The sequence below is a fragment of the Trichoplusia ni genome, chromosome 11 (genome assembly GCF_003590095.1).
Source record: "Trichoplusia ni isolate ovarian cell line Hi5 chromosome 11, tn1, whole genome shotgun sequence".
NCBI classification, from domain to species: Eukaryota; Metazoa; Arthropoda; class Insecta; order Lepidoptera; family Noctuidae; genus Trichoplusia; species Trichoplusia ni.
The window spans coordinates 6802917-6815293 of NC_039488.1; the positions used below are offsets into that span (position 1 = coordinate 6802917).

The 12377-nt window shown below is 34.9% G+C and overlaps 2 protein-coding genes across 2 annotated transcripts in view; both read right to left on the reverse strand.

Annotated features, from left to right (window-relative positions):
• Nucleotides 1-1917, reverse strand: part of LOC113498686 — a 165398-nt gene extending 163481 nt beyond the window's left edge. Inside the window, exon 1 of the mRNA XM_026878801.1 lies at nt 1281-1917. The gene's annotated coding sequence lies outside the window, so the exon portion shown is untranslated. The remainder of the gene's footprint in view (nt 1-1280) is intronic.
• Nucleotides 1918-4388: 2471 nt separating this feature from the next.
• LOC113498975 lies at nt 4389-11467 on the reverse strand. Its single transcript, XM_026879255.1, has 12 exons — nt 11444-11467; nt 10861-10921; nt 10058-10202; nt 9231-9431; nt 8827-8973; nt 8064-8264; nt 7421-7543; nt 6730-6903; nt 6366-6578; nt 5990-6040; nt 5222-5331; nt 4389-4834 (listed from the first exon to the last, which is right to left on the reverse strand). Exons 3-12 carry the CDS (start codon nt 10080-10082, stop codon nt 4400-4402), a joined length of 1680 nt encoding a protein of 559 aa, XP_026735056.1. The 5' UTR covers nt 10083-10202; nt 10861-10921; nt 11444-11467; the 3' UTR covers nt 4389-4399.
• Between the last annotated feature and the right edge of the window lie 910 nt (nt 11468-12377).

The window sequence follows — 12377 nt, forward strand, 5'->3', positions numbered from 1 at the left end:
ATCAAATACATTTTAAACATAACCTCCTACTGAACTGAAGATGTCTAAAAATGCCTGTATCATCAGCAAATTTTATCCACTCTTTGATCTTATCAAAAAAACAAATTACTAGAACCAACATGAAACTCTTCTCCTATTGCAGGATCTGCTAGAAGACAATTCTTATGAAATAATCAAATAAGTAAGGCACTTTGTATACCTACTGCAACTGAATAACTGAAGAAAATGTAATAAATGAATGTAATACCTACGTAGACCCAATAAATGTAACAGAAACAGGATCTCTCTTCATTTTAAGTTTTCATTTAGTAAGTATTAAATTGTTTTTGTCTATTTGAAATGTAAATGTAAAGGATGGACAAATAGATTGTAGAGTCAACTTTGGATTGGATTAAATTTGATCCTAGGCATAATGCTATAATAATCATTTTAGCATACAAAACACCTCTTTTTACCATCACTGATAAGTGTCATATATAGTATTATTTATATTCAGTTCAATTGTGTACTTTGCAGCAACATACATAATTTTGTTAAATCAAAGCCTTTTCTAAAATTAATTCTATAAAATAAAATAACAATGAAAATTAGCCCCATATAAACTTTATAATACCTATTCTTAAGACCAGTTATGGAATAATCCAATTAATTCTAATAATTAAAGTTAATAAAACAATAATGATCATTCTAAGAAAGAAATAACTGCATTTCCTATTTTTTTTAATAGCAGGCATGATTATAATTTTTTGTACTATTCAATAACAGAGCTTTTCAGCTTTAGTTTTTTTTTTAATTGAATTTGGTATGACAATGTTCTTTAATATCAACAATTAAAAAAAATGGAACAGCCTTTAGGTCTGTTTTGAAAAAGTACCGAATTAAAAATTTATGCCAAATGTCGTGTAACATAAGATTTGAAACCCTGATAAAATATATCACGCGATCGTCGTACATGGGGTGGTATCTTTTTATCGTGTTTTGAATGCAGTGAATTAACCTATTTATAATTCATAGTCAACGACACGGCACGACCTTTGTACATGGAATTGTAATTTTAAGGCTATTGCAGTGCCAGAAAAAAAAAACTGGCAGTTTTAAAAAAACAAACCCATTTTCTGTTCTAAAAACAAATGTATTTCATTCCCGCCATGAAAAGATTGTGCGTTTGTGATTTTTAAACAAAAATATTGTTTAAAATGAGTTTATATCTTCATTTACGGTATTTCTAAGTTATTAAATGATCACAGTATGGAAAAAAATGTTTTTCATTGTTTACTAACCTCTGAAGCTCGAAGAATCCGTGGCACAACAAAACAGTAAGTAAGTTGACATAATCACCAATCACTATTTGACTATATAAATCGGTCGCACTGCAGTCATCAACAAAACCACATTTTGTACGCGAATCAACAACATTCGTAACGCCGTTCTAGCCGGCACTGTATTGACCCGATCCTTATGAAACCATGGGGAAAATATGCATTTTTTATTAACTTATATCGATTATAAGCCCTCCACAGCTAGAACACGATAGAACATCAGCGTTAAGGGAGTTTTTTAAAACAGGTTCCTTATGTAACAATATCACTCGCGAGCACCTCCGTAATTTCATTAATAACACCTAAAAATCGATCCCACAACAAGGCTCACGACAATTCAAACAGAAGACTGCGGCGGCCTGTTAAATTCATTATTTTACTACGTAACGGCCCAATAAATACAACACCATTTACACAATTTACCAACTTTCTTTAGTTACTACACGGCAAATAATTGTGAATTATTACTGCGTTGAGCTATTTCTCGTGTCATATTTCTTTATACAATGGATGCAAACAATATAGTGCTGATAAAAACACACACGACCCAAGCTACGCACGCTCGCGATGACACTAAACTCTGCATAGATGTCGCGTTTCTGACGGCCATTGTGGAAGATGGCGGCCAACGTCAGCCGTCAAACAACCGCAAACCAAACTACACTTTATGTCCATTACATAAGTAAGGTAATTGATCGTAATTTTTCACTATTTCAACACCATTCGATTGTATAAGACGACTAAATTAAAGAGTCTCGATTGATACAAACTTATGTGAAATGTAACATGCTTTTTATTTAACAGTGTTATTAAAAATAATATTCTTGTCTCTTTTACTTGAATGCGATTTCAAACAAATATTTTAATGTGGCACGCTTGCGCGAACGTACAGTCGGCTACACTCGAAACACATGTCATAAATATTGTAACTGTCCAAAATTTACATAACCATAAGGATGGACAAATAAGAATTTTGTTATTTGGGAGATATTGAAAAACACTGCTTGTATTGCTTGCTGTTTTTACTAAAAACAATTGATAAGCAAACAAACCTATTAAGTCTAAAACCCTTGAAAGTTCATAATACCAAACCTAAAATCAATTTACTAGAAGTTAGTTCGCTTCACTAACCGAGAGTGCTGTTTCAAATGGTTTTTGAACAATTACCTATTTACGTGGAACAAACGCAAAGTTTTTCTTTTATCTTAAATGAAGAAAGAAAGCTGGGGTGGCTACAAAGATCTTTTGTCTTCGATATACGTCAAATGCAATGAAAATACTTTAAAGTTAAAACTTTTGTGGTTTATTCTTACGCATTGATTCTAAGCTTGAGGCAATGTAATGTATTTTGATTTTAAGGCACTTTTTTGACTTCAAAGTCCCCAGTTTCGTTGTGTACCTGTCAGATGCAGATTTAGATTTTTTGCTTCTTTACCGCGTTGTAGATTGCTTGCACTTTCTCGGCAAAAATAGGCAGATGTTTACTGTAACGTAATGCATTATAAGAAACTCTTCAAAAGAGACTAAAGTTGAGCGGTTAATTTGATGGCGTGGTTGAATTAACATGACGTATCTATTTATGTTACTTTTCAACTGACTTCAAAAGTTCAAAAGAAGGAGGATCCCAATTCGTCTGTATTTCTTTAGACTGGACTGGACATTCGGAGTGGATGAACCGATTCTTGTTGATTCTTGTTTTTTAACGTGACATAACTGTCATTAGGTTCCATAAAAATTTCATCAACTTGGGTTCAGTAGTTTTCATTTGAAGTCGCTTGTATGTAGCAAGATGTATGCCCGAAAATCTTGCAAGAACTACAAAGTAGGATGTAAAAGTTAGTATAATTATAATATTAGATTCTAAAAGGTATCATTTACGATTGCCAATAAGTTAAAATCTGTATTGCGTTTTAGGAACCCTCAAAAAATTGGACGTTCCATGCCAGAACTAAGTTTAGCAATCAAAAACTGTGTAACATTTCTAAGATCGTTCACCGTTAAACAACTTCAAACTCCGGCCCACTAGTGCCATCTATTGTCAAATATACTCAACTCTCAAATTGTTGGAACCCTCGCACAGTGCTGCTCTTAGTCTCACACGCTTATAATATCAGGCTAGTAGCTTTCACTTGCTTTCTTTGCACTTACCCTGCTTAAAAGTTCTTTGTACGACCAATAGATGTCGAGTTTAAATAGTTAGCGGATATTTGACGGAAAACACAACTTTAAGACCAGGATTTAACACAAAACACTGTTTATCAGTAGTGTGCCGTTTCTATAACTTTCACGTGTATAGTATGAGCAGTATTTAAAACCGTTACATGCATATTTTTTAAGTTCAGCCGTCAACAAAAGACGGACTTTTGATTGTCAACTGTACACATATTCAATTAAAAAATGTCTTTGTAGAAACGTCTACTTACCGTTAAAAAAAAAGCGTTTAGCAGGATCTCGATAGGCTGCTTTGAGGATGGATGAAGTCAGAATACTTACGTAATACATTGAAATAAATAAAATATTATATTTTTTTCGAGCAGAGTACTTAAAATAATACCATGTTTTGCTGGTGTTCCTTTTAGGTAAGTTTAATTTATTTTACTAGATATATACTATAGCTAATTAAAAAGATACAAAATCTAATGATATAAGGTACAATTTTGATAATTATAAATTTCATTAAACATAGTCTAATCTAAATCGTATCATCTAACATAATTATGAAAGAAGAGCCAAGTTCATCATATACATATTGTGTCTTGGTTATTGACTTCAACGACAAAAGAAGTAATATCTAAATGATTGCCAAGTTCAACGGTAAGTCCTGAAACTTATTGATAACAATATAATATATAATTCCTTCTTATAATTTAGGATAATATATTGTAGCTTAATGTCTAAGGTCGTAAAGCTTTTGAACCAATTAAGGTAGTCTGTAATAGAAAGTGGCATCGTACCTTCCGAACGGATGAGAAATTTCAGTCCGTCAAGCCATTTAAGTTCTGGGTGTTGAAAACCCTTACCGTCGGGGGTTTTCAATTTTATATTTGTATCAAACGTAGTCCAATCTTAAACTACAAATCTTATTTATTAATCTGAGGTTCACAATACATTGGTTCCTGTGGTTGAGCATAACAGCCCTGAGCCATGACCGAAGAGTAAGGACTAACATCCACCACTTTTCTTTGACACTTCGGTAATACTTTTGCGTAACTTGGCTCTTTACCATGCACTACTTGAGCGTAATTGGGTTCTATAGGATTCCCTTGCTTCTCCATCAAGTTCGGAACGTTGGTGTAAGTGTGGGATTGTTCTTCTTGTTTCTTCTTTCGTTCTTTTTTGGGGATGGGGATGGTGTAGACGATTTGCTCAGGAGTGTAGGGAAGGCAGTAGGTTGTGCTGTCTCCTCTGGCATCAGCAGGCACGGAGTAGTTCTCTGCCCAAGGTGCTGGATAGGCCTGGAGAGAAGCTTGACTTGTACCATTTATGTTCACGTATGTTGGATTGTTTCGACCACTCTGAAATAAATAAAGGTATTCGCTGTTTAAGTTTCAAAAGAGGATGGTGTGTTGGTGAAAGTTTAGCGGGTTTTTCTCTAAACTCTAAAAAATTATTGAAGCAACTGTCTATCTAAAGTATACAATTCTTGGGTCACGGTTTACGTCCTCCAAAACAGCTCGAACGATCCTTATGAAATTTTGTGACCATATTTGGAAGGTCTGAGAATAATACGAGTTTGGAGATCTATCGTCCTCCTAAATGTTAAGGATGGTCCAAAAAATGTTCTCTTTTGTATTATTTAATAAAGCGTACAAAACTACAAACAGTTGAAATGATAAGGCTAATGTGGAAAACTATAGCACCTGCCTTTCTGCACATGATAATATTAAATAGCACATAGGTACCTGAGAAACCTTCCCTTTCTTCATTTGAAAGACAATTGTTGAAAAACAGGTGACAATGATAAAAGTTGTTAAACCAAGGACGACGAACACCCAACTTTTTATTTCTTTTCCTGTAAATACAATAAAATAAACTTTCATTATATTCATATCTTTTTCTTCAAACTAAAAAAAATATGAAGCTAAATTAAAAATGAAAACAAGACTACCAACCCGAAATGTCTATTTTCGGATTTTTAGTCTTGTTCTCATTGTGTCTAAATTGAATTAATACCGCACTGTTGAGATTAAGTAGTCTAAGTATATTATGTGAAAATTTTGGCTGTCTAATTTTTACGGTTTATGAGTAAAAGTCTGTTGACAAACAGACTAAAGGATGGTCAGCCTGTTATGGCGCTGCTGTCCGACTGAGGCTACAAACGATATCCTATTACTATCGTGAAATGGGGTTCAGTTATTTAATTAATGTGCGTAAAACTAAAAATGAAAATACGAAAGTTTTTTGATTATTATATCAATGTATATTTAAAATGTGATGATCAGTATAAGACCTGTGGAATGACTGAAGCTTTGCCTTAGTTAAAGAGTTAATAACCGTCGCGTCAGGTCATGATTAAGGACTTAGGTTGAGTCAGAAACTAGTAGTGCGATCCCTATAAATACGCATTAGTAAACTGTTATTAAATAAATAGCTATTAAAATAGCTTTATCTTTGTCAAAGGGCAGGTACTGCTAACATAATAATTTTTATTTTAAACAATAAGTCATAACCTGGAATTAAATCTGCTTTGAAAACCGGGACATCAGTAGCATTTGGGTCACCTAAAACATAAAGAAATACAACTCAATATAACTGCAAGTATTGAATGATGTGTCATGTGTTGTATGTTTTACTATTTAATTCAATACGGTCTTTATTAGTTAAAGAGGATTTTGCAATTCTGTTAATAAACAAATTAAGATTTTTGACCTTTTTAAAGGCGTATATTATACCTAAATTTTTATTATTTGTGTGTCACGAAATGCAAAGAGCAACGAGAATCAGATACCGAATTAAGTTGGTTTGGAAAAGTCTATGTATGTACGTAGCGAAACAACTTGTGTTTGAAAAAGGCTTCATTGGGGCCTTGATATAAATAATACTTACCTCTGATAAGCATGTCTGTCATTGTCAACACGCTTGAAGTTGAAACTGGAATGGGTACAATAAAATAAACGGTGACTCCCTTCAAAATTTTATCAGTTTCCTTAATAATATCGTCTGGGTCTAATACTCGAAGGTAACATGTTGCATTGTCACTGGATCCCTGTGTTAACTGCATTGATTTTATGTCCTCCGTTTGATTTACATGGGTTTTCACTGAAAATAATAATAAAAAAATTGAAATAGATTTATAAAATCTAAAAACCCATGTTTTTAAATGACACTCCATTGAAATTTTATCAAAATTAGTCCAGTCTAGATATGTAATTAGCAATTATATTGTCGTAAGTTGAAATTAGCGACCTACCTTGTTTTGCAAACTTTACATAAACCACGTAGCCCCTTACTTTGAACAGAGTCGCCGTACAATTTAGGGTCACATTAAAATCATTCCGAGTTTCATAGAAAATGAATTTCCTGTCGTTCTCATAAATTTCCAAGAAAGACTCTTGTGGCAGAAATACATCCAATCGATACGATTCTGAAACACTTTGAGAGTTAGCTAGCTGTACCTACTGACCTTATCAGCAAAATAAAACATTTTATCTAAACAAAAATCATCGGCATGGGCCGATGATTTTTGTTTAGAATCGAATATGGATTCGTCCACAGCTGGACAAAGGCCACCCCAATTGCACGCCAACGAGATCTATCTTCGGCTGCTTTTAGCAAATAGCGGAATTGTGGCCCGCCAGGTTAAGCTTCGAATAATAATGTATAGCTAACTGACACAGACAAATTGACTGCACAGATAGCCGTGTGGTTGAGGTCTCCGCGCCAAACCCACTGAGCGCGACGTGTCGCGGACTTCGTAGGACAAGAATTTGTGTGACCCACGAATGCTTGTCCTGAGTCTGGGTGTCTTTGTGCATGTCACTTGAATATTTGTGAAACCCCGCGATACACGGACTAAGTTTCTTAATTCGGGAGTCGAGTTTGTTTAAGCGGGGGAGTGGAAAGGTGTTATATAGAAAGTAATAAGTTATGTTTTACAGTACCATTCTTCGGAATAAAAAGTATTTCGACCTGCTCAGCTGGGCCTGATGTTGCTGTATCGGCGGCACATTTAATCGTATGGTTTCGGTTTTGTAAAGTCGTATTTAGTATTGCTTTCATTTGACCTGTGGAAACAAAATATTTGACTGATAGTAAGCGGGGGCTACGCATTTTCATATTTATGTTACTTTGTTCACATATGTACGTCCCACTGTTGGACACAGGCCTCTCGCCATATAAAGAAAATTTTGGCATTGAGTACCATGAAGGCCTACAGTTTCCTCACAATGTTATCCTTCGCCGTTTGTCAGTGGTATCTTAGTCTTAGAATAATTAAAAAGGACATATTACTACTGTATAAAAACAATAATATTTTTATAATAAACCCCTGAGCAAAACTTGATGAAATGTTACGGCACCAATAGACAACTATTTCACGTTTATGCAAAAACATCAACAAAATCGGTTCATCAAGTCCCAAGTCATAACCATAGAAAAATAATAAAGACGAACCGAGAAACTCCTCCTTTTTGAAGTCAAGTGATACTTACCTGCGTTGGGATCGATCCAGCACCTTGTATATACAAAGCCATACCTACTGCAGGTCACCACAACAGCGAGTAAGCCTAAGATGTACATACATACCATCACATTCCGGCTTCCCAATAGTCATGCTACTCGAAGCATTAATAATGCTGACAATTAAAGTATTCACGTATATTTCGCACTCAAGTAAAATTGGACTATTTTGGTCATATTCGTAAGTGAACTCAAAGTATCGGCGCCCTGTTGGTTTCAAATCCGTCACCCTTATATTCAATCCATTGATTTTAACGCCAATTATATCTGTAATAAAGGCAACTTGACTATTAACATATTTTTCTTTCTATTTGTATTTATATATTTTTTTTCTTTCTTGGTCCTATACAGACTAGACAGAAAGGAATAAAGGTATTTAACTAAATCTGATGATGTACAGCTTTTTACTCCGTAAGACAAATTTCGAAAAAAATATGAATACGTATTTTTCATTTTATCACATCTTTTGAATAGTAAGGAGGATAAAAAGCACTTAAATATGGTAGTGGGGACTATTAACATCACTTTTTAATTAAAAGCGTACTGATAAGTAACTTTAGACTAGATTTTAGATTTTTGTTTACGAGATAAAGAAATAATACGTATCCAATATTTCCTTAAACTTATCAAAGATTAGATGATGCTCGCGGGAACATAAAATCTGGATAAAAACCATCCTATGTGCTAATCCTGGTTATAAACTATCTGTGTACCAAGGTTCGTCTAAATCCGTTCAGTGGTTCTTGCGTGAAAGCGGCACAAACATCCATACATACAGACTTTCGCGTTTATAATATTAGTAGGAAGTTGGATATTAAACAAGACTTACTTTCGAAATGCTTCCTGTATGAAAACTTAATTTGTGTGTACAGGTTGTCATGTAGACAAGACATTGTTTTGCCGTCATGCTTTTCATTAAATTTTGTTCGAAAACCTACTTCAGTGCCTGATGATAGTTCTGAAGCATTGAACAAATCTGAAACAGGATGTTTTAAAATAATTGAATTAAAAGCTGAGTTGTTGCAGTTACAACAACTGTTATAGGCGCAGATCATGCGCGCTAAATGTTGCCCTGATCCATGACCATGACCACGATCCTCAGTTATATGCAGAGAAGAGTTATAACATAAAATTATTATTTTACGCGGGCTCTAACACACACCTCGTCGCGCACTGTGCTTTGATGATGGCGTTATATTAAAGTTTTTGCCCGCTATTACATTACATACTCACTATTAATTCTGTCTCCAAAATCATACTCCATCAGAAGCGGTGTTACTTTCGCATTATTCTGATCAAGCGTCTGGCAGATGACTTGAACAGTGTCATCATTTGAGTATTCATAGACAGTCGTATAATCAACCTCTTTCGATGGATCCTCGTTACGAACTGTCTCCAGCTCTATATTGTTCACGAGGACTCTGATGGATGGAACTGTGGAATAGAATTAAGCTTTTTATTGGAAAGAAGACCTGTTTCACACGCATTTATTAGGTTGATCTGTATGTATTTAACTATGCAAGAAAATCTTGGAATCTTCATTTGACCCTCTTCCCGGTCTTCGATTAGGATGAAATTTTGCACAGGTTGAGTTCTGATGAAAATACATGACTAGCTAGGAAATGTTATTACAAATCTAATATGGCGGCATCCCCAAGATGGCGGACTGGCTGTTTGACACCCCCATGATATGGATATCAAATAAAAGGATTTGCCAGGAATACGAAAAAAAATAGTCAAAAAGTCGTGTTTTTTAGTCTTTTAATTATTTATTTTCTCTCCGGTTTGCTTTCCGTTGGAAACGACTTCTTCCGCTTTGAGCTGTCTTTTTTAACGACTCTCGCGTTAAGGTATTGAATTCTTGTATCGCGGGAGTTTCAAAAACATTCAAGTCCCATGCGCAAAGACACCCAGACTCAGGACAAGCACACACGATCACATAAATGCTTGTTTTGGGAATCGAATCCACGATACATTGCGCTCAGTGGGTTTGGCGTTTTAACCTCAACCACTCGGCTATCCGTGCAGTTAAATATATCTATTATTAATGAATGTTTTACCTTTGATTTTAACGTACAGTTGCATAAAACAGAACACTTCTACGTAAGTATCTTTTCCATGTTTTTCGCTTACAAATGCGGCAACATTTTTAAGAGTCTGTATCTTGCATTTAAATCTTCCTTGTATATCTTCAGCCAGTTTTATCTGTAAATATTATTTTTATATCATTATTATGCTGTGCCCGAGTTTGTTTGAGAAAGTCTATAATAGATGTATATTTTGAAAAACAAATAAAAAAGGACAAGTTCGTCTTGATTTCGCGACGATGAGGGTTTAGTTGAAATAGGTTAAAAAAACAATTCGGTTGGGTAACAAATAAATGTGTAAACCCACCGTCAACGCCGGTGGGACCGGAACAACAATAAGGCTCTAGACAGACAGACCATATTTTAATTGCAATCCAGCCGCAAATTGCAATTCAAGTGCAGTTTATACATACATTACTGCAGTCCAATTGCACACCGACTGCAATTGAACTGCAATTGAAATGCGTTCTGTCTGTCCAGAGCCTAAAATACTAAAACTAAAGTTCGAGGTTAGACAACGCTTTGATGACATTGAAATTTGAAAGTGGGTAAAATGTACAAGAATATTTGTATTTACATTTGCCTTTATACGGAACACTCACTAATACGATTCAGACTCGCAATTGATTGGACTCAAGATTTTCTACACTTTGCAAGCCGTGAATCGTCGCTACAGGGTGTTGTATTTTAGCTTAAGGTTCAAAAATGAGTTCTTGCGCTAGTTTGTGGTTCATTTAAATTTATTATTTATAAAAAAAAAAACAAGTAAGGCGTACCTTAACAGCGTCAGTATTCCTCTCCAATAACAGAATGGTATTTGTTTCTAAAGAAGTACATCTGAAATTGTATTATTTGATTATTATACAAAAATATTTTTCTTGTTTTTAAATACTTCTAAGACTCCTGGAGTCTGGTGAATATTCCACAACTTTCACACAACGCCATCTAGTTTCAAACTAAGCAAAGCTTATAATACGAGTACTAGACAAGACAACTGATAAACAAACTCAAACATTTCTAAACACGTCTTTAGCATCATTGGCCTATCGTTTCCCCAACTGTGTTGTGGTCGGCTTCTAGTCTAACCGGTTTCAGCTAATTACCAGTACCTTACAAGGAGGGACTGCCTATCTGAGCTCCTCAACCCAGTTACCTGGGCAACACGATACCCCTTGGTTGGACTGGTTGTCAGACTTTCAAGCTTCTGACTACCTGTAACGACTGTCAAAGATGTAGGAATAACAGCCGGGACCCACAATTTAACGTGCCTCATCACAAAAACTTTTATCCTAGTTGGGAATCGAAACCACGACCTCGGGTATAACATTCATTATTTATTGATTCGTCGGTAATACGTACTCTATTGAAAGTATTTTTTTCGTGAAATTCACATACAAATGTAAATAATCGTCCACAAAAAGCGTATATGTATTTTTGTCTATGTTTTTTGAAGTCGCTTCACATTCCAGAACATTTCCTTCTTTGGTCAAGCTCGATTTTAAATTAAAATTAATTTTTGTGGCATCTGAAAAGAAAATGTTTTACAATAATAATAATATAATATTGGACAACATTCACACAACGCCATCTAGTCTCAAACTAAGCACAGCTTGTATTATGAGTACTAGACAACTGATAAACATACTTATATATTTCTAAATACATACATAATATATTATAGATAAATTACACCCAGACACAGAACAAATGATCGTGCTCATCACACAAACATTTGTCCAGGGTGGGAATCAAACCCACGACCTCCGGTATAGCAGTCAGGGTCACTAACCACTAGACCAACAAGCCCGTCTTTATGTTTCTATTATGTAAAAAAACGATTTTCTTTTCGTAGTCTTAAATCTAATACCTCCGAAACGACTCGACCGATTCTCATGTTTTTTTGCGCATAATAGGTCATGGAATGAAATGAAATAATTTATTCTGCTGGTAAGATATATCATCGTTATTACACGTCTTTGGTTAAGAACTCTGGAGTCGACATTTCCTATATGACTTCCCTGAGAAGAAATGTCAAAATAAATTAAGGGGTTAGTTAGGTCTTTGGGTATTCTGGTTTTAAAGGGGGGAGGGGGGAAACGGGGGTAATGCGGGAGGGCTATATTATGACTAGTGGGCGAATGTTTGAATGTTTATTGCTAACGCAAAAACTACTGGATAGATTTTGAGGAAACATTGCAATAATGTAGGCGAATCTTGGTACACGGATAGTTATAACAAGGATTAACACAGCATAGTTTTCATCCCGATTTTATAATCGCGTAGGATTATTTTG